The 25,288-nt window shown below is 41.3% G+C and overlaps 1 protein-coding gene across 1 annotated transcript in view; it reads right to left on the bottom strand.

Annotated features, from left to right (window-relative positions):
- The window catches only part of NXPE3 (neurexophilin and PC-esterase domain family member 3), a 45,367-nt gene extending 25,046 nt beyond the window's left edge, over positions 1 to 20,321 (bottom strand). The window contains exons 1-2 of the mRNA XM_049785648.1: positions 20,037 to 20,321; positions 3,636 to 4,390 (exon numbers count right to left, since the gene is read on the bottom strand). Coding sequence (XP_049641605.1) covers positions 3,636 to 4,390; positions 20,037 to 20,129 — 848 coding nt within the window. The 5' untranslated portion in view covers positions 20,130 to 20,321. The remainder of the gene's footprint in view (positions 1 to 3,635; positions 4,391 to 20,036) is intronic.
- Between the last annotated feature and the right edge of the window lie 4,967 nt (positions 20,322 to 25,288).

The following is a 25,288-nucleotide window of genomic DNA, read 5'->3' as shown; positions in this document are numbered from 1 at the left end:
TTAATTAAATAAATAATTAAAACAAATAATAAAGCCAAACACACACACACACACCATCACCACTAGCAAAGGCAGCTTTCTCAAGAACAAGAAATAAAGTGAGCTTTGGCTCCCTCTGCTGGTATTCTAAAACCATGACATGGTTCATCAAAATGTTATTTCTAAAAGTTGATTCGAGAAGTAGAAAATCCATGTAAATTATTGTGTATGAAACCATATCAGCAATCGTATTGTAAGCCACTGTGCAAAAAGTTATATAAAAAGTACCTCTTTGTGAGGGGACCACATATTCTAGCCGCCCTGGGGGTGAGGGAAGAGGAAATGGGAGGTAAGACAGAAACCGGGGAGTAGGGAGGACAATTTGGGGATGGGAATCCCCCCTGATTTTATGTAAATATGTACCTAAAATATTATTGTCAACAATATGTAAGCCACTATGATCAAAATAAAAATTATATTAAAAAAAAAAAAAAAAAAGTACCTCTTTGTGGAAGCAGATTGGTAAGTGGGAGGCAAATGAGGGTGGCAAAGAGATTGCTATTGAAATATTGAATGCTTGAAACATGATCTTAAATAACTTTATGATTTCATAGGGATTAAATTTTTCCCTCACCCCTAAATATTTAAATAATTTTTTTTGGTTTTGGGTCACACCCGACAGTGCTAAGGGGTTACTTCTCCCTCCACGCTCAGAAATCACTCCTGACAGTCTCAGGGGATCATATGGGATGGCGGGATTCGAACCAATGACCTTCTGCATGAAAGGCAAACGCCTTACCTCATGCTATCTCTCTGGCCCCTAAATAATATTTTAATTGTAATTAAAAATAAGATTTTATTTTAGATGCTGCCATAAACCACATACATACCTTATGACAGGAATTTTTTCCCCACCTAGTAATAAGAGTACATAAAAAATTGCTTAAGGTATCCAGAAATAAACCTCTACAGTGAATTTTCTAAGTGTATATACTTCATTAAAAAATAAAAAACTGGGCCAGAGAGATAGCATGGAGGTAAGGCGTTTGCCTTTCATGCAGAAGGTCATCGGTTCGAATCCCGGCGTCCCATATGGTCCCCCGTGCCTGCCAGGAGCAATTTCTGAGCATGGAGCCAGGAGTAACCCCTGAGCACTGCTGGGTGTGACCCAAAAACCAAAACAAAAAAAAATAAAATAAAAAACCAGGGGGATGGAGCAGTGGCTCAGGGCATAAGGCAATGCCTTACACATGCTAGCCTAGGACAGACCGTGGTTCTATCTCCCGGCGTCCCATATGGTTCCCAAACCAGGGGCGATTTATGAGCACATAGCCAGGAGAAACCTCTGAATGTCACCGGGTGTGGGCCCCTAAACATTTTTTAAATTAAATAAATAAAAACTAGGGCCAAAGTGATAGAATAACAGGTAGGGCATTTGTCTTACACATGGTCAACCTGGGTTTGACCCCAGGCATCCATATGGTCTTCTGAGCACTGCCAGAAATAATTCCTGAGCTCAGAGCCAAGTGTAACCCCTGAGCACTCTCAGGTGTGGCCCAAACCCCCCACATTTTTTAATAAATAATAAATAGAAACCATTTTTCTTGCCTATTAAAAACAGGCTGTGAGGGGGGAACGGGGGGGGGGGGGGGTGACAATGGAAGGGAACCTGAGGGCATCAGTGAAGAAAACTTGACACTTTCTATATCTATTTCTTTGCTTGCCTATTTCCATACTGGAAAAGCCTTTCTCTCTCTCTCTCTCTCTCTCTCTCTCTCTCTCTCTCTCTCTCTCTCTCTCTCTCACACACACACACACACACATTCTCTCTCCTCTTTCTCTCTCTCCTCTCTCTCCTTTCTTCCCCTCATATCCTCACATCTTCTAAATTAATTTCCATTTTTAATTTTTTAATTTTTTATTTTCACACCTTCCCCCAAAAATAGATTAAATCAAAAACTGTTTTTTTTTATTCTGGGTCCACACTCAGTCATTATTTTTAGCATGTTGCTCAGGGGGTCACTCAGCATTGCTCAACGAAGCATGGAGTATGTGGGATTTAACCATGCAAAGCACATGCTCAGTTCATGAAGCTATTTCTTCAGCATTCAACAGCTTTTAACTTAAAAAATTTTAACCAAATTGTCATTTGGTATCTTTATTCTATCACAATAGCTATGATTTCTATTAACAGTGTCACTTTAAAATATTTTCTCATCTTCTATACAAAGTTATACCACAAATCTAATGAATGACAAGATCTCTAGCAGCCCTGTTTTGGGGTGATTTTAATTTTAATCTATTACATGAAAAAATGATTTTTTTTATCCAACTATAAGATCTTTGTGGTTCTGAAGTAATATAAGGGTTAAAATAAGTCAAAATTGGGGCCAGAGCAATAGCACAGCAATGGGACCTTTGCCTTACACATGGCCAACCCTGGTTGAATTCTTGGCATCCCATATGGTCCCCAGTGCCAGGAACAATTTCTGAGCACAGAGCCAGGAGTAACTCCTGAGCGCCGATGAGTATGAACTGAAAACCAAAAAAAAAAAACAAAAAAACAAAAAAAAATCCAAGTAATAGATCTTTGATTTTAAGACAATAGAGATGAGGGACAGGAGGACCAGTCCATGGTTCCACAAAAATGAGGGGAGTGCAGTTAGATATGCAGAGAAGGGATCACTATAACAAACATCATTGGAATTCATCACTCTTGACTAAAACCGAGTGCTGAATGAAGATACTGATAGGAATAATACACCTTCAGTAACAGCACCACAAATCAGTGTCTAAAAGGAGAAAAATGGGAGAGAGAGAAAAAGAGAGACAGAGGGACAGAAAGAGACAGAGAGAGAAGAAAAATGTCTGCCACAGAAGCAGGCAGGGAAGAGCAAGGGGTAAGGCAGGGGAAAACTGGGGACATTGGTGGCAGGAAATGTGCACTGGTGAAGGACACTGTATGACTGAAACTCAATCATGAACAACTTTGTAACTGTATTTCATGCGGATTCAACTAAAAAATTATTTATGTAAAAATAAACATCAAAGGGGAAAAAGTTCTTTGCTTTAAACAGGATAAGGCTCTAGATTTGCTTCTTTTAAATTGATCTCAAAATATGTCTGTATTTATCTTCTTTTTAACTTCATTTATTGATTGATTAATTGATTGGTTGTTGGGCCACACCCAGCAGTGCTCAGGAGTTATTCCTGACTCTGCACTCAGAAATCACCCCTGACAGGTTAAAGAACCATATGGGACGCCAGGAATCAAACAGAGTCCCTCCAAGGTGGGTTGCATGTAAGACAAATGCCCTACTTGCTGTGCTATCTCTCCAGCCCTGTATTTATCTTCTTATTCACCATTTCTTCTGAATTAGGCCACATTCAGAGAGGTATTAGAAGCTTGTTTTGTTCTGTTCTGGGGCCACACCTAGTGGTCCTCAAGCCTTACTGTTTTGGCACTCAGGAATCAATCCTAGTGATTCTCAGTTGACCATGTCAAAACAGCCAGTAACGTGCAGGACAAGAGTCCTATCCACTCTACTATCACTCTGTCCCCACCAGACTCTTCTAAGTGGTAAAAAGTCTCCATATTAGGCTGCAGCTCATGGCAAAAAACTCCTAATTTATTGCAAAGAATAAGCAGCACATACCTCTGGAAGAAAGCATTCTCTGCAGCAGTTAGAAGCCCTTTCATGTATCTTCCTTTAAAATGGTTGATTCTGCTGCTACAGGGCAGCTTCTCCGGTTTGAAGCAGAACCAAGGTTCCCCAGAATAGAGATCTGTGAAGTTACACAGGGGCTTACCCCCAGGAAGGCAGACATCGCAATTAGTAGTCTCTGAAATCCTTCCTGAACGAAAGAGACTCTTGAAATAGACCCTGTCTGGTCTCTCTTCTTGCAGACGTTGAAGAATCCTGATGCTTTCACTGGGGTGAACCAAAGATATGGACACTTTAACTTTGCCTGGCCAGAGCAGGGTAAAAATGACCTTGTAAAACCCATTCTGATAGTCGATCACTCTGCCTACAGCCCCGGCTTGCAGCTTCGGGGAGTGGATTTTGGCCTGCAGATAGTCGCCACCATACTTCTTGGGTTTTCTTTGAAAATCTTGGAGGTGAACCAGGACCTCCAGCTGGCTTCCAACCGTGAAGAACGTGGCCGAGTTCAAGATTACGAAATAGCTAGAAGCGGGGTCAGTGCTCTGCAAAAAGGGGACAAGGCCTATATTAGGCAGCTGCCACTGCAAGGTGGCCAGCAAGGAGTCCTGTTCCAGACGCTCCTGGCTGGAGAGTGTCTGGTGCTCATAGCCACAGTAGGAATTCCGGCTAATGCCTGTCACGTGGGAGAAAACAAGCTGTCCGCCAGTGTCGATGAATGTGGTGGAAACGGTTTTACGGTCCAAGTACTAAAAAAGACACAAACAACAACAAATAAATAAACCAAGTTGGTTTTTTATATAATATCTTTATTTAAGTACAATGATTCCAAACACGTTTGTGTTTTAGTCATAATAAGAAAACCCCCCTTCACCAGTACAACCTTCCCACCCCCAACTCCCTCCTCTCCCATCCTCTGCCAGTATGCAAGACAGGCATTCTAAAAAGTCGTTTATTATTACTGTATTCCTATAGATATATAAATATGAATAAATATGAAGATTCATAAATATAAACAATTCAGATAAATCTGTTTCATTTTCAGTTTTAACAAAACTACTTAGGAAACAAAGCTCAGGAGCTGGAGCAATAGTATAGTATATTGTACAGGGCCAGTCTGGATTCGATCCCCAGCATCCCATTTCATCCTGCAAGAGCTGCAAGTGGTTATTCCAGGTACAGAGTCAGCAGTCACTTCTGAGTTTCACCAGGTTTGGCAAAAAAAAAAAAAACAAAAACATGGAAGCCGGAGCAGTGGCACAAGCAGTAGGGTGCTTGCCTTGCACAAACTAACCTAGCATGAACTACAGTTCGATTCCCTGGCATCCTATATGGTCCCCCAAGCCAGGAGTGATTTCTGAGTGCATAGCCAGGAGTAACCCCTGAGTGTCACCGAGTATGGTCCAAAAAAACAAAAAACAAAACAAACAAAAAAAACTCACTAACTTTATAGGGCTATCTTACAGTAATACAGTGAAGTCAAGATAGGAACAAAGATAGAGATTTCCATGTTTTTATGAGATTTAACCAGGTACCATATTTTTTGCTCTATAAGACACACCTGACCATAGACACACATAGTTTTTAGATGTTCTCCTCTCCTGTACTCAGGCTTCAGCTCCAGAGGGCATTTGCTCCATAAGACCCACTTGGGGGTGGTGTCTTATGGTACAAGAAATACGGTATATAATGAATATAAGAAAATGGTCCCTTGGCTTCCAGAAGAAGAGAAGAAAAAGAGCCATTTTTCCTCTTCTGGTAAAATACATCAGAGAATTCTATCGTTATTAATAAAACCTGTCCCCTAAGAGAAACAGTTTTACCAAAGTATAAACAATTGAGTTTTTAGTTGAGTTTAACAAGTTTAGAGCAAGGGTCTATCCAACTCTGGATCCATTCTATCATCCTGATCATGTAAGGAATTGGGGAAGAACTTAGAAATAATGTTCAGGGGCCAGAGAGGTAGCACTAGAGGTAAGGTGTCTGCCTTGCGAGCGCTAGCCAAGGAAGGACCGTGGTTCGATCCCCCAGCGTCCCATATGGTCCCCCCAAGCCAGGGGCAATTTCTGAGAGCTTAGCCAGGAGTAGGCCCTGAGCATCAAATGGGTGTGGCCCCCACCCCAGAAAAAGAAGAAACAATGTTCATAGTTCAGAAGCATAACTCAATAAAGGCAGAGTTAACTATAGACCTATAACACTTCAGTTCACCTTTTACTAAAAAAAATCAATCTATACTACATAATATTCAGCTTTCAACAAAATAAGACACAAGAAGGGACCAGAGAGATAGTCCAACAGGCTGAATTTGGGTTTTGCATGTAGAAGGGCAATAGCTGACTCTCAATGCCTCATGGTCCATCACCAAGAGTGAGCCCTAAACACAGTAGCCACTGAGCACCTTTAAATATAGCTTTAAAAAAATCAAAATTAAAACAAATATATAGCATGAGCTAGTCCTTCAAGCTCTCATCTCTATTGTCTGTGGGCATTATTACAATAATGTCTTTTATTTTTCTTAAAACCCACAGATGAGTGAAACTAATTTTGTATGTCTGTCTCTCCCTCTGACTTATTTCACTCATCATAATAGTTTCTTTTCTTTTCTTTTCTTTTTTTTTTTTTGGGGGGGGTCATACCCGGCAGTGCTCAGGGGTTACTCCTGGCTCTACACTCAGAAATCGCTCCTGGCAGGCTCAAGGGACCATACGGGATGCTGGGATTCAAACCAACGACCTTCTGCATGAAAGGCAAACTCCTTACCTCCATGCTATCTCTCCGGTCCCATCATAATAGTTTCCATGCCCATCCATGTACAGAAAAATTTTATGACTGCACCACAAAGAGTGGTGAGTGCAGTTAGAGAAATAACTACACTAACAAATACCATGACAATGGTAGTGAGTGAGTGAAAGAGGTAGAATGCCTATCTCGAATACAAGCAGGGGGTGATGGAGGAGAGAGATGGGGGACATTGGTGGTCGGAATATTGCACTGGTGAAAGGGGTTGTTCTTTTTAATGACTGAAACCCAACTACAAACATGTTTGTAATCATGGTGCATTTTTGTTTTGTTTTGTTTTGTTTTGGCTCACACTCGGCCGCACTCAGGGGCTACTCCTGGTTCCATGCTCAGAAATCACCCCTGACAGGCACAGGGGACCATATGGGATGCCGGGATTTGAATGACCATCCTTCTGCATGAAAGGCAAATGCCTTACCTCCATGCTATCTCTCTGGCCCCCATAGTGCATTTTTTTTTTTTTTTTTTTGGTTTTTGGGCCACACCCGGTAACGCTCAGGGGTTACTCCTGGCTATGCGCTCAGAAGTTGCTCCTGGCTTGGGGGACCATATGGGACACCGGGGGATCGAACCGCAGTCCGTCCAAGGCTACCGCAGGCAAGGCAGGCGCACCTTACCTTTAGCGCCACCGCCCGGCCCCAATAGTGCATTTTTTTAAAGATATTTAAAAATTAAAAAAAAAAGACACACTAAAAAGCAAAAAAAATATATATATAACAGCTTTCAAAAACATATAACAAGTACCAGAAATAAAGTTAGATGTACTAGATTAGAACAATCCGATAAAATTAGAACAACTGATTTAATAACTAAGGGCTCTAAAACAAAACAAAACAAACAAACACATGAAAAAACAGATGATGTAAATGGAGATGGAGCTTCCAAGAAAGAATCCAAACTAGTGCCAGTGCAGGAGGAGTTCAATCAGATGAGCTCATGCTTTGCATGTAGAAAGCTCAGGTTCAAGCCCAACATAGACAGTCCTCCGAATGCCACCAAGAGTGGCCTCCAAGCACAAACCAGAAACTAACAAAATCCCATTCAGAGCACCAAACATTTTTAAGGCAGGGAAAAGATGTCAAAGTTAATGAGGATATAAATCATTAAGTATTGGTTTAACCTTACAAAATGTACGGCACTACAAATAAATTCCACCTCAAATCATAGAATTTGAAGGGTTATCTATGTCCATGTATACCCATACTTGGCTAAAACTAGACCATTCTTGGGGTCAGAGTGATAGCACAGAGGATATGGTGTTTGCCTTAAATGCAGGGGTCTCAAACTTAATTTACCTGCGGGCCGCAGGAGGCAAAGTCGGGGTGATCCTTGAGTGCAAAGTCAGTAGTAAGCCTTGAACATTGGGGGGTGTGACCCAAACAACTAAAACAAAACAAAACAAAAAAAGATTCCTCTAGTGCAGGGCCACAAAATGTTGTACGGAGGGCCATTTGTGGCCCGTGGGCCTCGAGTTTGAGACCCCCAAAGGCCATATGATCTCCAGAGCCTGCCAGGAGTTTGTATGCCAGTTACTGGGTTCAGAGCCAGGAATGTTTCTGGGTGTGACCAAAACAAACAAACAAACAAGACCATTGTTTCCAAAAGAAAATAATGGCCACTGATGCTTCGGGCTGATACCTCTGTGGCATTCTCAGAAAGGAAAGAGGAAGGAAAAAGTGGGGAGATGGAGAGCAGAATCCCTTTTCTATATAAACAACAGCAACCCAATGCCACACCCTCCACCCTTTGACAAAAAATAGCCCAGCTCCTTGACTGAAATCAGACATGAGCAGATAAATCCTTTCAGATGAGATTGGACTATAAGGCTGAAAATTCTATATAATTCTATAAGGCTGGGTCTTTCCTTTTGGGAGGGGATTGGGCAGAATCTCCTCTCACACTTACCCCACCACCAAAAACCCCAGCAACCCTCACCCACTGCCACTATATTTCTGGTAGAAAGAAAGAGTCATCTTCCTGGTTCTGTCACCAAGCTTTCAGGAGAAAGTAATGTCTGCCAATACCTCTCAGGTAGTCCAGTCCAGGCCAATACATCTGTGGCATTCTTGGAAAGGAGGTAGGGGTGTCGATTTCCCTTTCTTCATGAACTACAGCAACACAACACTACACCCTACACCCTCTATCAGAAATGGCTCAGCTCATGATTTAACCTGATCAAATTTCCAAGCCACCAAATTTTAGAATCTATAAATCCTGGATCATGTGGCCCCTAAAAGCCATATGATACCTTAATATTTTATAGTAGCATCAGCCAAGTTGTATTACAAGAAATCTAATGGGAAAGTTATATAGTAATCTACCAACCTCGGTGAGCCTAAACAGGAACTCACAGGGCTCAACTATTGCCAAACACAAACCAGTAAATCCTTAGACACTGACTTTACTAACACCATGGAGGTATATAAAAATCATTTCAAAGTTATCCACACTGATCTAAGTTTTGATAATTCCATTTGTCTTTATGTTATAACAAAGAATATGAATTAAATGTCTGCATGCAGAGAGGCAAGTCATGGATGGATGGAAAATTGGGGACACTGGTACAGGGAGATCACACTGATGGTAGGACTGGTGTGTGAACATTTAATGCTTGAAATAACTATACTATGAACAACTTGGTAAAACACAGTATTATAATAAAAATTAGAAAAATATGGTGGTTTCCTAGATCACTCTTGGCCACAGAGTAAAGTGAGGAGAAGAAAAGAAATATAGTATAGGGGGAAGAAGACAGATGTGAAAAACATGGGTGAGGGTTCAAAGGGATTTAGATACATTGCTGGTTTTAAGGAAGGAGTGAACTAAATAGCCAAACCACAGAGTAAATAATACAGAAATCATGAGTCCCCAATCTTTGAAAGGTGCCTGTTAAGATTACAGGCTGAGAGGGAGATATAGAAAGGACTCAGGGAACATTGATAGACAAAGGTTGGCACAGGTGGGACGATTGGTGCTGGAATATTGTATGTAAAAACTCAATTATGAATGACTTTATAAATCACAGTGCTTTGATTTTTTAATTTTTTTTAAGAAACTAGACCGGTCAATGAGTGAAAACAATGCAGGAGACAAAGCATGTGTAGAGAAGAGAGAACATGAAAGATCACTCTAACCTTCCTCTCATTTTTGTTGTAAACTTACAATTACTCTAGGAAAGTAAGCCCTTTCAAAATTAAAAAAACTGAAAGAAATATCAGAACAAAAACATTGACATACAAATGAAGAATGTCTTTTCAAGGTTCCTTAGTAAACTGAACACAACTGAGAAAACTGAGAAAAGATTGTCTGAGTTTGAAGGTATCAATAGAAACTTCTAAAATTAAAAAGCAAAGAGGAAGAAATAATTAAAAAATAAATAGAATATCAAAAATGTTGTGGGATAACTAAAAATAATATAACAATATATAATGGCAACACTACAAAGAAAAACTTTTTCAAAGTTATCATAAAATTTCCAAATTAAAGTCAGACATGGAGCCATGGTTTCAGGAAGTCCGGACAATATAAAACAGGATAAATATTTTTTAAAAATCATAACAAGTTATATTCAAATGGCAAAGCACCAAAGGCAAAAGATTTTGAAAATTTTGCATATACAAAGAAGCATAGCTACTGGGTTAAAAAGATAACAGAGGGTAAGGTGTTGGCCTTGCAAAAAGTCAACAGAGCCAGGAGTGAACTCTTAACAAAGAGTCACAAGTTAACCCTGAGTACCAGAAGATGCTCAGGACTTACTCCTGGCTCTTGTCAATGAAATAGAACTGAAAATCCAGAGACAGAACTCAGGTATATCATCAGTCAACTTTCAATACAATAGAAAAAAGTAGGGCCCGGAGAGATAGCACAGCGGTGTTTGCCTTGCAAGCAGCCGATCCAGGACCAAAGGTGGTTGGTTCGAATCCCCGTGTCCCATATGGTCCCCCGTGCCTGCCAGGAGCTATTTCTGAGCAGACAGCCAACAGTAACCCCTGAGCATCGCCGGGTGTGGCCCAAAAACAAACAAACAAAAAAAAAGTATAAAGTATACCAATGGAAGACTTTTCAAAAAGTGATGCTGAGAAAACAAGTCGGCCACATGCAAAGAAACAAAACAAAAAATTGAACTTGGACTTCTTTCTAATGCCATGCACAAAAGTCAAATCAGAATAGATTAAAGATATCAATATAAGACCTGAATCTATAAGGCACAAAGAAAAAAAAGTATAGGCATATCTCTCCAGACACTGAAATAAGAGACAGCTGTAAAGATGAAACTCCACTGACCAAGAAAGTAGAAGCAAACATAAATAAATAAAACTAGGGACCGGAGAGATAGCATGAAGATAAGGCGTTTGCCTTTCATGCAGAAGGTTGGTGGTTTGAATCCCAGCATCCCTGCCAGGAGCAATTTCTGAGAGTAGAGCCAGGAGTAACCCCTGAGCACTGCTGGGTGTGACCCAAAAACCAAAAAAATAAATAAATAAACTAAATTAAGAATTTTCTGGGGGCCGGAGAGATAGCATAGCAGTAGGGCATTTGCCTTGCATTCAGATGGATGGTGGTGGTTTGAATCCCGGCATCCCATATGGTCCCCCAAGCCTGCCAGGGGCAATTTCTGAGCACAGAGCCAGAAGTAACCCCTGAGCGATGCTGGGTGTGACCCAAAAAACAAACAAAAAATTTTTTTCTGCACCTCAGAAGAAATGAAGATAGAATAGAAAGACAGCTCAGAGTTTGAGAGAAATTATCTGCCCATCATTCATCCAGTAAATGATTAAAATCTAAGAAAGAGAGAGAAAGAGAGAGATACACATTATATATAATATATATAAAACACTGGTACCCCCAAAAATGCAACACCATCAAAAAATTAGGAGAAGAGATGAACAAAAACTTCCTCAAAGAAGAAATCCAAATGGCTAAAAGGCACATGAAAAAAATGCTCTATATCGCTCACCATCAGGGAAATACAAATCAAAACAACAATAAGATACCTCACCCCTAAGAGGCTGGCATTCATCAAAAAGAAACAAAAAAACCAGTGTTGGCAGGGATGCAGAAAAAAGACCTTCATTCGCTGCCAGGAGGAATGTCGACTGGTTTCAGTTAGAGAAATAACTTACACTAACAACTATCATGACAATGGTAGTGAGTAAGAGAAATAGAATACCTGTCTCGGGCCCGGAGAGATAGCACAGCAGCGTTTGCCTTGCAGCCGATCCAGGACCAAAGGTGATTGGTTCGAATCCCGGTGTCCCATATGGTCCCCTGTGCCTGCCAGGAGCTATTTCTGAGCAGACAGCCAGGAGTAACCCCTGAGCACCGCCGGGTGTGGCCCAAAAAACAAACAAACAAAAAAAAGAATACCTGTCTCAAATACAGGCAGAGGGTAGAGGAGGAGGGAGATGGGGGGCTTTGGTGGTAGGAAGGCTGCACTGGAGAAAGGGGGTGTACTTTTTTATCACTCAAACCCAACTACAAACATGTTTGTAACCATGGTGCTTAAATAAAGATACTAATTTAAAAAAAATGAAAATAATTATATAAAAAAGGATTGTCAACTGGTCCAGCCTTTTTGTAAAACAGTGTGAACATTCCCCAAAAAGTAGGAATTAAGCTTCTGTACAACCCAGCAATTTCACTACTAGAAAAGAGACTCTAACGACCCATATACAATACAGAAAAGCCATCTGCACGCCTATGTTCACTGCAACACTATTCAGAATAGCCAAAATTGGAAAACAATTTTGTGCTCAAGTGCCCAAGAACAGACGAGTGGATAGAGAAGCTATAATATATCAACACAATGGAACACCACATGGCTGTTAGAAAAAAATGAAGCCATGACATTCGCTGATATATGGACAGACATGGAGAAAATCATGCTGAAATTAGAAAGAGAGGGATAGACAGAATAATGGCACTCACTCAAGAAATATAAAGAGACAGAATAGAGAATAATTCCCAAAGACAATTTAAAAAAAGGCTGGGAAGACTGGTCGTTTAGTGGTGATCTTGTCACAATGTGGGGAGAGAAATTAGGTCAGAGAAGGGACCACTATGACAATGAGAGTGGAAAATGATCACTCCGGACGAGAACTGGGTGCCAAAAGGCGGTAAAATGATATGCAAGATACCCTTTCAGTAATAGTATAGCAAACCATGATGCCTAAAAAGAAAGTGTCTGCCATAAAGGCAGGTTGGGAGGCTGTAAAATCACCCCCTGGGTTGTATCTCCAACCCCTTTTTTCTTTGGTAATTGGAATACATCGGGCAGAGCTCGGGGCTACTCCTGGCTAGGTGCTTATGACATCATGTAGTGTAACGAATTGAATCCAAGGATTCTGAATGCAAGGCAATTACTCCAGCCATTAGACACTTCTCCACTCAAATCTTCTCTTTAAAAAAACTAGAAAACGGGCCCGGAGAGATAGCATGGAAGGTAAGGCGTTTGCCTTTCATGCAGAAGGTCATCGGTTCAAATCCCGGTGTCCCATATGGTCCCCCGTGCCTGCCAGGAGCTATTTCTGAGCATAGAGCCAGGAGTAACTCCTGAGCGCTGCCACGTGTGACCCAAAAAAAAAAAAAAAAAAAACCTAGAAAAAATATTTCCCACCTGGTTTTTGTCACTGTTGCTGTTTTGATGACTATAAGAATTTGGTGGGAATGCCCTTCATTCATTGTCACTTTGTACCATAAATAATTCTGTGTAATAAACTTCAGTCACAATAAAAAATTTTTTAAAAAGGTAAAAAAAAAAAATGAAAAAAAAAGAATTTGTTGGGACGAAGAGATAGCACAGTGGTAGGGTGTTTGTCTTGCAAGGGACCTGGGTTCAATTCCAAGCATCCCATATTGTCTTCCGAGCCTACCAGGAGCAACTTCTGAACACAGAGCAGGAGTAACCCCTGAGCTCTGCCAGGTGTAGCCCAAAAATAAAAAAAATAAAATAAAATAAAAAAATAAAAAAGAATTTGTCATTCATAGAATGATTGCAATCATTTGTGGAATATAAAATAAGATAGTATAGTAATAATATCCAAAGATAATAGTAGACGAGGGCCAGGAGGACCAGTCCATGATAGGAAGCTAGCAGGGGAGTGAAATTAGGGCACAGAAAGGACCATTGTGACTGTGATAGTTGGATATGATCACTCTAAACAAGAACCAAGTGCTGAAAGGGTATAAAGACAGTGGAATGACATTTAAATTACTAAATGAAAAAAACTTCCTACCTGTAGTCCTCTACCCAGCAAAACTCTCATTTAAATGGGAGGGAGGATTAAAAACAGTCTTAGACAAAAAAAGAACACAATATTTGTGCTAAGCAAACTGACTCTAAATGAACTACTCAGAGATAAAGTACGCAAAGCAAGCACATGGGTTCAGAGAGATAACACAGAGGTAGGGCATTTGCCTTGCATGCAGCCAATCTGGGACGAAGCACAGTTTGATTCCCAGAATACCATACCAGTTATGTTTTTTTGTTTTGTTTTGTGTTTCAGCCACACCCGGCTATACTGAGGATTTACTCCTGACCCTTCACTCAGGAATTATCCCTAGAAGTGCTTCCAGTGAGAGTATATATGGAAAAGCAGGGATTGAACTGCATGCAAGGCAGCCTCCTTACTCAGTCCCTAAATGCTCTAGTATTGTTGTTGTTGTTGTTGTTGGTTCTAGGAATTTAACACAGGCCTCCACACACGGGCCCGCAGGAGGCAAAGTAGGGGTGATCCTTGAGTGCCAAGTCAGTAGTAATCCTTGAATATTGAAGGGTGTGACCCAAACAACTAAACCAAAACAAAACTAAAAAAGATTCCTGGGGGCCGGGCGGTGGCGCTGGAGGTAAGGTGCCTGCCTTGCCTGCGCTAGCCTAGGGACGGACCGCGGTTCGATCCCCCGGCGTCCCATATGGTCCCCCAAGCCAGGAGCGACTTCTGAGAGCATAGCCAGGAGTAACCCCTGAGCATCACCGGGTGTGGCCCAAAAACCAAAAAAAAAAAAAAAAAAAAGATTCCTCTAGGGCCTGACCACAAAATGTTGTACGGAGGGCCGTTTGCGGCCTGTGGGCCGTGAGTTTGAGACCCCTGGAATAAACTCTCCCATTAAAAGCCACAAAGTAGAGGGTTGGATCAGGAAACAAAACCCAGATATCTGCTGTCTGCAGGAAACACACTTAGAAGTTCAGAATAGACACAGGCTGAGAGTAAAAGGATGGAAATCAACTATATATGCCACTGGAAAACAAAAAAAAGACTAGGACAGTCATACTCAAATTGCATTCAACCTCAAGAAAGTACTCAGAGACAAAGATGGGCACTACTTATTGATCAGGGGAACATTAGACCAAGAAGTACTAACTCTGATCAACATTTATGCATCAAATGTAGAGCCAGCAAAATATGTAAGGAGTTTGCTTGCAAACCTGAAGAAACATGGATGGAAATGTGATAGTGGGAGATTTCAACACACCATTATCACCATTAGACAGATTCACTAGGCATAAATCTAACAAAGAGCCCTAAATAAAAAACTAGAAGAACTAGGACTAATAATGGACTTATGCAGGGCTTATTATGAACAACTGTACTCAGTTAAGTTAGAGAACCCTGAAGAAATAAACCCTGAAGAAATTTTCCTGGAAAAATATCATCTCCTGAGACTTAACAAGGAGAAAGTAGAATGCCTAAACAGGCCAATCACTTCTAAGGAAATTGAAACAGTAATTAAAAAACTCCCCAAGAGGGGCCGGGCGGTGGCGCTAAAGGTAAGGTGCCTGCCTTACCTGCGCTACCCTAGGACGGACCACGGTTCAATCCCCCGGCGTCCCATATGGTCCCCCAAGCCAGGAGCGACTTCTGAGCGCATAGCCAGGAGTAACCCCTGAGCGTCACCGGGTGTGGCCCAAAAACCAAAAAAAAAAAAAAAAAAAACTCCCCAAGAATAAAGGTCCAGAACCAAATGCTTTTACAGGTGAATTCTATCAAACATTCAGAGAAGAATTACTACCATTGAGCCTCATATTCTTCCAAAACATTGAAAAGACAGGAATCCGGGGCCGGAGAGATAGCATGGAGGTAAGGCATTTTTGCCTTTCATGCAGGATGTCATCAGTTCGAATCCCGGCGTCCCATATGGTCCCCCGGGCTTGCCAGGAGCAATTTCTGAGCATGAAGCCAGGAGTAACCCCTGAGCACAGCCGGTTGAGACCCAAAAACCAAAAAAAAAAAAAAAAAAAAGAAAAGACAGGAATCCTCCCTAATTCTTTTTATGAAGCTAATATCATGCTCATTCCCAAAGCTGACAAAGATACCACCAAGAAAGAAAACTACAGTCTCACTAATGAACATGGATGCACAAATCCTTAACAAAATATTAGCAAACTGAATACAAAAACACATCAAAAAGATTATACACCATGACCACGTGGGTTTATCCCAGAGATGCAAGAATGGTTCAACACTCACAAATCAACCAACATCATAACCACATCAACAAAAAGAAAGACAAAAGCCACATGATCATATCAATCGATGCTCATTGTGACAATGTCTTGATCAAATGCTCCATTTATCCAAATACTCCATTTATTATTATATCTGCTATTATGATCTAATGTTTATGTCCATAGAGTCCATTGAAATAGGCCACTGCACACCAGAGACTTTTGTTACAGGCTCCTCTCACTGATTATGTTTTTGCAAATTACTATTGTCTTTTTTTCCCCTTTTCTTCTTTTTCAATTCAAGCTACATTACTATTATATTATAATGCCCATGCCGTCAATTTCCTTTCAGGAAAGAAACTTCAATGCACAAGACACAATGGATGATACTACATAGGGTAGACTCCTCTTATAGTGCTCACTACCATATTGCTTAGTATTCTAGACATGAAAATTATGTTTATCCTAAAATGCTCCAAGCTAACCCCAAAAGCTTCATTTAGCAAAGTTCATCCCTGCCATTAATGAAGTGCCTAGAAATTGAAAAAAAAATAACTTTCCCCTCCAATGTTCCACCTCATTTACTTTTTTTATTTTTTTTAAACACTCCAACCCATCCCATATGGATCAGGCCTCCAACTACAACCTATGAATAGATCTCTAATGTCTGTCTATATGTGGGCATGAGTATGTATGCAGTGGACCCCTCTATGTTTGCCTAATCTGTATTGTAAACATCCCATGCCTATATTGTAGATAGCCCCTGTTATATATTATCCCTCCTCCCCCCCAATTCAAAACTCCTTCTACCCTCTCACCCCCTCAAACCTGATCTGTTATCTCTCCCTATTTAATCCTCTTTACTCTCAGTTCTTTTTTTGGGGGGGAGGGGGTCACACCCGGCAGTGCTCAGGGGTCACTCCGGCTCTCTGCTCAGAAATAGCTCCTGGCAGGCACGGGGGACCATATGGGACACCGGGATTCGAACCAACCGTCTTTGGTCCTGAATCGGCTGCTTGCAAGGCAAACACCGCTGTGCTACCTCTCCGGGACCTACTCTCAGTTCTTAACTTCTTAGGAACCAAGACTGTCCCCCTTCCCAGATAGCTGCCACTCGGCTCCCAAAGCTAAAGGACACCTTCTCAGCTCCCCATCTCTTGCCCTGGCAAGAAGCTAAAGCCACCGTTCTTGCTGATTCATTCTCTGTGGCCCTTTTTTCTCCCACCTCCCCTCAATGTGGACTGTTGCTTACTACCAGATTCGGCTCCAGAGGGACCCCCAGCTTGAGGACACTACCTGATCCCTTACTGTTGCAAACCATTTCTCAGATTCAATAAGACCACAGTGTGAGAGGAAAATGTTCCCTGGATCTTATCCCCCTCAGACTATCTCAAAAGACTTAATGGGAATATCTACATTTTCTTTGTATGTTTATTTCCTTAATAGTTATAACTCTTAGTGTGTTTATTTCCATATGTAGATCTAGACTCCTCTATCCCTTTTTATTTATTTATTTTTCTTGTTCCACTTGATAAAAAATAATATAATATGTCATCGTTCCTTTTTGCATAGGCACACTAAAATGGGGAAATCTTATGTATATTAAGAAGTTATCTAATAGGGGTAAGAACCCATAAATTTTATAATACAGGGATTCTTTCCAACCTGAACATCTTGTCATGGGGGCTTGACTTAGACCTCATGTGATTGAACATCGACCTTCCAACCCCAAACCCCAAATCCTAACCTTAGAACTGGCACAGTTTCCTGCAGCAGCAGCACCAGGAATCAAACCTCCCCCTAGCTAGGGATGCCCTAATACTGTTTTGGCACCAACTTGTGCCAGGATAGGTTCATCCGACACCCTGACAACGAGGAAACAGCAACAACTTGATCTAAGGCCGGGTTGCCCTACCTCATCACCTAACGGTGAGATGAAATCAGAAGACACTCTGTCCTAGGATCTGTGCAAAAACCAAGATCTCTAATTACAGAGGATTGACTTTGACAACCGCAACTGAGCAGAACTTTTCCTGGCACCATAAAGACATAGAGACTGACATCTAACATGTCCAGAGCCTGTAGTCAGTCTCATGTCAGTATGTTTTAAGGGTAGAAACACCCTATATCTCTAGGTCAAGTGGATTTCCTTTCCAATTTCCCCAACATTTTCTGCAACTATGCAAAAAACAAACAAAAAAACTTGCCACATCTGCAGTCCCATTTTTTAATTTTTATTTTTTATTAATTTTTCTTTTATTCTTCTTTTTTTCTTGTTTTGTTTTGTTTTTGTATTGGGGTCACACCCGGCAGCACTCAAGGGTTACTGCTGGCTCTACACTCAGAAATCTCTCCTGGCAGGCTCATGGGACCATATGGGATATTGGGATTCGAACCACCATCCTTCTGCATGCAAGGTAAATACCCTGCCTCCATGCTATCTCTCCGGCCCCTCTTTTATTCTTCTTTTAATTTTATTTATATTTATAGCTTCTAAATAGGGGCTCCTGTCTTTTTTTTTTCAGAACTATGAAACATGAATCATCTTGTTCTGTCTCATATTTCTATGTCTTCCTACAAATTGAGGGGGGATAAAAGTGGATGATACCAGGGGCAAAACAGTCTCAGGAAACTGAGTGGGAATATAAAATAGTCAGACCTAAATACTCAAACCAAAGTCAATGACAATAGAATGAAGAACCAAACTACAACAAGTTATATACAAAATGGACCTGTTACACCAGCAGTCCAGGGGCCTAAGGGTGGAGGTACCTGATGCATGCTGGGAACTATGGTGGAAGGTGGTCAACACTGAGGGTGGGAATGGCCTTAATTCACTGCCACTATGTACCTGAAATACAACTATGAAAGACTTGTAATTCACATTGGTCTCAATAAAAAATATTTTTTAAAATGGACATTATCAATTATACAGAAACTACTCCATAAATTTTAGTAGCAAATAAAATTCAAGCAGTGGGCATCAGAGACAGACATAAGAAGAATATTAAGGAACTCTTGTGTCAAGCACTTCAGAGGGGTTCAATTAGACATGGTCTTTAAAACATATCCATTGGGGTGAGAGAGATAGCACAGCGGTAGGGCATTTGCCTTGCACGCAGCTGATTCAGGAAGGCTGATGGCTCGAATAGGCATCCCATTTGGTCCTCCATGTCTGCCGGGGGCAATTTCTGAGCAAAGAGCCAGGAGTAACTCCTGAGTACCACAGGGTGTGACCCAAAAAACAAACAAACAAACAAACAAACAAACAAAAAAAACCCAACATATCCATCAACAGTTCCCTCCCTTAAAATACTCCTCAGCTTTTTACCAGGAGTTTCCTTAAAGTTTCCTTCCTGAAAGTCTCTCCATTACTTGAAAATTATTTTGAGGGTCAGGGATGTGACCCCACAGCAAAGTACAACTAAAAAAATAATTTAAAAATTAATTATAAAACCACAAAAAGAATTTTAAATTTTTCTTAATATTTTTTATTTAAATAAAACTATCTTGAGGATGCACAGATAGTATAGCAGGTAGGGTGCATGCCTTGCACATGACTGACCTAGGTGCAATTTCCGGCATACCATGGTCCCTCTAGCATTCCCAGCCCAATTCCTGAGGCCAGAGTCAGGAGAATAAGCCTTGACTCAAAAAGAAAATTAAAAAACTATTTTTTATAAATAAAATTAGTCTTCAGCACTTTCCTTTCTGTAATAGCACTTTTTTCATTTCAAAATATTATTAAATGAGATAATTATGATTATTTTCTCCCATGTACTTAGAATAATGAGTTCTGTTAGGAAAGAAATCATGTCTTATGTTCTCCATTGTATTATGTTAAAAACACTCAGGGCTGGAGTGGTGGCGCAAGCAATAAGGCGTCTGCCTTGCCCGCATTAGCCTAGGACGGACCGCAGTTCGATCCCCCACCATTCCATATGGTCCCCCAAACCAAGAGTGATTTCTGAGGAGTAACCCCTGAGAGTCATCGGTGTGCCCCCCCCCAAATTAAAACACTGTACACATTCAAATACTTACAGACTAAATTAAAGCAAGGCTGTGATGAGGGAAGTTTCCTGATTTCCCCAGTTAGCATCAAATCCCTAGAACTGATTCCCTTAGTTAGAAGGTATATATTGAATACTCACCTCTACCTGAGTAACAGTAATTACCAGCACCACTACCATCAATACTGCCAGCAAACAACAGAAAACCTGCAGTCTGAAGAAATTCATCAACATGGTCTGGCTGTATCTCGGTCGCCCATGGCCGACGCCATGCTACCCTCCACTCGTCAAAATTCCATGTTCATAATTATTCTGAATTGAGGTGGTCTTTAACACGAATTTGCTTCTTTTCTGCTAATATCCTTGAGTTCTTTGTATGGTATAGTTTCCGGGGTTGACTTAAGAAGTACATTTCTCATCAAAGGAACCCTTCAAGAGGCAAAATGATAAATACATGTCAATAAAAACATGTCAGTAAAAGAGAACTCATTTTTCTAATCTTTCTAAAGGGCAAAAGTAATATGTTCTACCCTTGCATCTTGTACTGACTAAAAAAAAAATTACAGTAGCACCTATTTCATTATCAATCTCATCAAACTCATTGCAATTTTCTGTGTAAACACAGGAGTATTCGTTTTCTGTCTTTATTTTTTAATAATGTCTTTTGTCTCTGGGCATTATTACAATAATGTCTTTTTTTTTCTTAAAACCAACAGATGAATGAGACTATTCAATACAAGTGGTTTGGGGGCCACACCCAGTGATGCTCGGGGATTACTCCTAGTTCAGAACTCAGGAATTGTTCAGGGACCATATGGGATGGCAGGGATTGAACCTGTGTGAGCCAGGAGTAACCCCTGAGCACTGCTGGGTGTGACCCAAAACCCGTCCCATCTGGGACACTGAGGAACTGAACCCCAATCCGGTCCGTTCTAGGCTACCACGGGTAAGGCAGATGTCTTACTGCTGTGCCACCACTCTAGCCCTCTATAATGATTTTTTTACAAATGTTTCTAAATTATTTTTTTTGGTTTTTGGTTTTTGGGTCACACCTGGCAGCGCTCAGGGGTTACTCCTGGCTCTAAGCTCAGAAATTGCTTAAATTTAAAAAGAAGTGGATCAAACACTTATGAAGTTCATCTGGAACAATAAACACCCTCGAATAGCTAAAGCACTCCTAGGGAAAAGGAAAATGGGAGGCATTACTTTCCCCAACTTTAAACTGTACTACAAAGCAATAGTTATCAAAACAGCATGGTATTGGAATAAAGACAGACCCTCAGATCAGTGGAATAGGCTTGAGTTCTCAGACAATGTTCCCCAGACATACAATCACCTAATTTTTGACAAAAGAGCAAGAAATCCTAAGTGAAGCAGGGAAAACCTCTTCAACAAGTGGTGCTGGCAGAACTGGTTAGCCACTTGCAAAAAAAGTGAACTTGGGCCCGGAGAGATAGCACAGCGGCGTTTGCCTTGCAAGCAGCCGATCCAGGACCAAAGGTGGTTGGTTCGAATCCCGGTGTCCCATATGGTCCCCAGTGCCTGCCAGGAGCTATTTCTGAGCAGATAGCCAGGAGTAAGCCCTGTGCACTGCCGGGTATGGCCCAAAAACAAAAAAAAAAAAAAAAAAAGTGAACTTGGCAAAGAGCCACAGTATACAAAATAATGATAAGAGGCAAAGAGCCGTATTCATTTTGGCCGGGAGCCGCTTGCGGCTCAAGAACTTCGTGTTCGCCACCCCTGCCCTAGTACCACTAGCTAAGACCAACACACACACACACACACACACACACACACACACACACACACATCCTACCTAGGTTTCTTTGTTAATCAGAGTAAACCAAAGCCCCACACACACACACAACCATGAGTAGCACTTGAACACTGCTAGATGTGGGTGAAAATCCAATGGAAAAAAAATAACAATAAAGATAAGAACAACTTAATAGCATTTACCTCTTTTTAAAAAAATACTGACAATTGCCAAGAAGAGACAACTTGTTAGAAGAAATCAGGGTTTGCACCTAACTTTCCTTCCAGTGTAAAGTCCTGAATTCAAGCCCTTATCAGAGAAGCCCATATTCTTTTCCTGCCACATTCGAAACACAAGTTGCTGCTTTTTCATTTTTATGCCATTCTTCCTGCTACAACAGAAATGAGATATGAGATATTAGTTAAAGGTCACAGACTGCTGAAAATATAGAAAAACATTTAAAAGCAAGAGTATAATTTTAGGGCTGGAGCTATAGTATAGTGGTAAGGCGTTTGCCTTGCATGCTGCCAACCCTGGATGGACCCCCAGGTTCATCTCATATGGTCGATACCCTAGCCTGCCAGGAGTGATTTCTGAGTGCAGAGCTAGGAGTAACCCCTGAGTACCACCAGGCATGGCCCCAAAACAAACAAACAAACAACAACGACAACAAGTATAATTTTAAAACAAAGAGGTAAAGATTTGTATCATAGATTTTGGTACAGCATAGTAAATTGCCTATAAACATTCTTAATCTCAATTAAGGGTCAAAATTATATGTATATATATATGTAAATACACACACACACACACACACACACACACACACCAAGGCTGAAGCTCAGCAGGAATGCACTTCTTTCTTTTTTTTTAAAGCAGTTTATTGATTGATTGATTGGTTTGGGGGCCACACCCATCGATGCTCAGGGATTACTCCTGGCTCTTTCCTACTCAGAAATAGTTCCTGGCAAGCTCAGGGGACCATATGGAACGCCAGGAATCAACGAGGTCTGTCCCAGGTTGGCTACAAGCAAGGTATGCCTTATTTCTGTGCTATCTCTCCAGCTCCAGGAAAGTACTTTTTATGAATCGTGTAAGATCTTGGATTCAACAACAGCCGGCACTGCCAAAAGGGGCGGGGGTGGGGGGGGAATCTTTAGGGGCTGGAGCCTTGCACGACCTTGCCGACCCAGGTCATCTGATTCAATCCCCAGAGCCTGCCAGTAGCGACTTCTGAGTCTAGAGCCAGGAGAGCCAGGAATAACCCCTGAGTGCTGCTGGGTGTGGCTCAACTCCCCCAGAAAAACAAAATACCTTTATAAATAGCACTACAACTAAAAATATAAATAAAAGTGTCATGTGTTACTTTTCTTTTTTTTTTTTTTTTTTTTTTTTTTGGTTTTTGGGCCACACCCGGCAGTGCTCAGGGGTTACTCCTGGCTGTCTGCTCAGAAATAGCTCCTGGCAGGCACGGGGGACCATATGGGACACCGGGATTCGAACCAACCACCTTTGGTCCTGGATTGGCTGCTTGCCAGGCAAACACCGCTGTGCTATCTCTCCGGGCCCATGTTACTTTTCTTAAAGACAAGAACAATCACATTGTTCAATGATCTATCCTATCACTGTAGAAAAGATTTGTTCATAGATTTAAAAGTTGTAATTCAGGAAGATTCTAAACAAGAGGGGGGCCAAAGAGATAGCACAGAGGTAGGGTGTTTGCCTTGTATCCATTCCATACGGTCACCCAGCTTGCTGGGAGCCATTTCTGAGTTCAGAGCCAGAGTAACCCCTGAGCACCACTAACTGTGACCCAAAAACCAATCAATCTATAAATAAATAAAATGTTAAAAAAAAGATTCTAAACAAGATTTGAACAGTCTTATTTTCAAATCTTTCTGGTATCATTTCACCACTTACTCATGCTTCATATATAAACAATAGGCAAGTTCAAACAATAGGCAAAAAAGTTAAATGCATGGTCTTTTGGAATTGTTTTGCCAAGTTTTTATTAAAATTACTTCCCAACAGATTCATTTATTTTGGGCGGTAACCAGTGAGCCCAGGGTCCCTCCTGTGGCTATTGGCCGACCTGTCAGGCACCTCTCTTCAAGACAGCATTAACAGGGCCCTGCAGCGCTGAGGATTATCCAGGACCATCCTCAGTGGTGCTTCAGAATTACAATCTCTAAAAGCCAGGGATCAAACTAAAATCAGCAGTCAAGTGGTCTAGCAAAAGTTCCTTAAAAGGGCCCGGAGAGATAGCACAGCAGCATTTGCCTTGCCAGCAGCCGATCCAGGACCAAAGGTGGTTGGTTCGAATCCCGGTGTCCCATATGGTCCCCCGTGCCTGCCAGGAGCTATTTCTGAGCAGACAGCCAGGAGTAACCCCTGAGCATCGCCGGGTGTGGCCCAAAAAACAAAATCAAAAAAAAAAAAAAGTTCCTTAAAAAGATGCCTGGCTTTGGGGCCAGAGTGATGGCACAGTGGTAGGCGTTTGCCTTGCATGCAGCAGTTCGAGCCCCCGGCACCCCATATGGTCCCCCAAGCCAGGAGGGATTTCTGAGAGCATTGCCAGAAGTAACCCCTGAGTGTCACCGGGTGTGACCCAAAAAAAAAAAAAAGAAAAAAAAAAGAAAAGACCCTGGTTTAAATCCCCATTTCAAAGCCTGGCAGGCTGAGACCCTGTAGGGAGCCCCTTAAGAACAGGCAGAAAATGCAGGGCTGAAATGCAGGGCCTGTGACAGGCAAAGAATTTTACTAAAAGCAGGCAGCTTTGAGAATAAATGTAAACTTTTAAGTTTTAAGGCTTGTAAGGCACAGAAAGGCAACAAGCAGGGAGCTATGCTAAAAGCAGGCAGCCTTAAGGAATAAATAAACATTTAATATTTAAGGTTTGTACAGAAACAAAGAAAGCACAGAATTTTGGTCCTGGGAAACTGAGTCTAAATTATGAGTTCTGTCATCTGTACATTCTGACCTACCTGAGATGGGTTCCATTATCAGTACATCCCGACCTGATGGAGACAGGTCCAATTAGCCGTACATTCCATCCTAATTGCTGATGGGTCCTGTATATCTGGACAATATGGTCGGTTCTATATACATTTCCTATTAACATATTTATGAGCAGAACTGTCCCCACACAAAAATGTATATAAGCAAGGCCCTGAGTTTCAATAAATAGAATTGGATTCTAACTTGGCTGGAATCCTTTTACCACTTTTGTCTGTCTTTGTGTCTTTGTGTTTGCGTCTCCCTCCAAGAAAGAATAACCACATCTTAATCGGTGTCCCTACAGGAAGGGGCACCCACAAGACCCAGTTATTATCAAGAGGTTCTAGAGGGGGCCAGAGAGATAGTATGGAGGTAAGGCATTTGCCTTGCATGCAGAAGGACGGTAGTTTGGATCCCGGCATCCCATAATCCCATATGGTCCCCTGAGCCTGCCAGGAGTGATTTCTGAGAGTAGAGCCAGGAGTAACCCTTGAGACTGCCAGGTGTGACCCAAAAGTCAAAAGCCAAAAACCAAAAAAAGTAAAAGTAAAGATACATTTCCCTAAATTAAAAAAAAATTACATGGGATAGATCCATGTTTCCCTAAATTAAAAAATAAATTGTCGGGGCCCGGAGAGAT

Source organism: Suncus etruscus, chromosome 13 (assembly GCF_024139225.1).
Source record: "Suncus etruscus isolate mSunEtr1 chromosome 13, mSunEtr1.pri.cur, whole genome shotgun sequence".
In the NCBI taxonomy this organism is placed as follows: domain Eukaryota; kingdom Metazoa; phylum Chordata; class Mammalia; order Eulipotyphla; family Soricidae; genus Suncus; species Suncus etruscus.
This window is presented reverse-complemented; position numbering and strand designations above follow the sequence as displayed.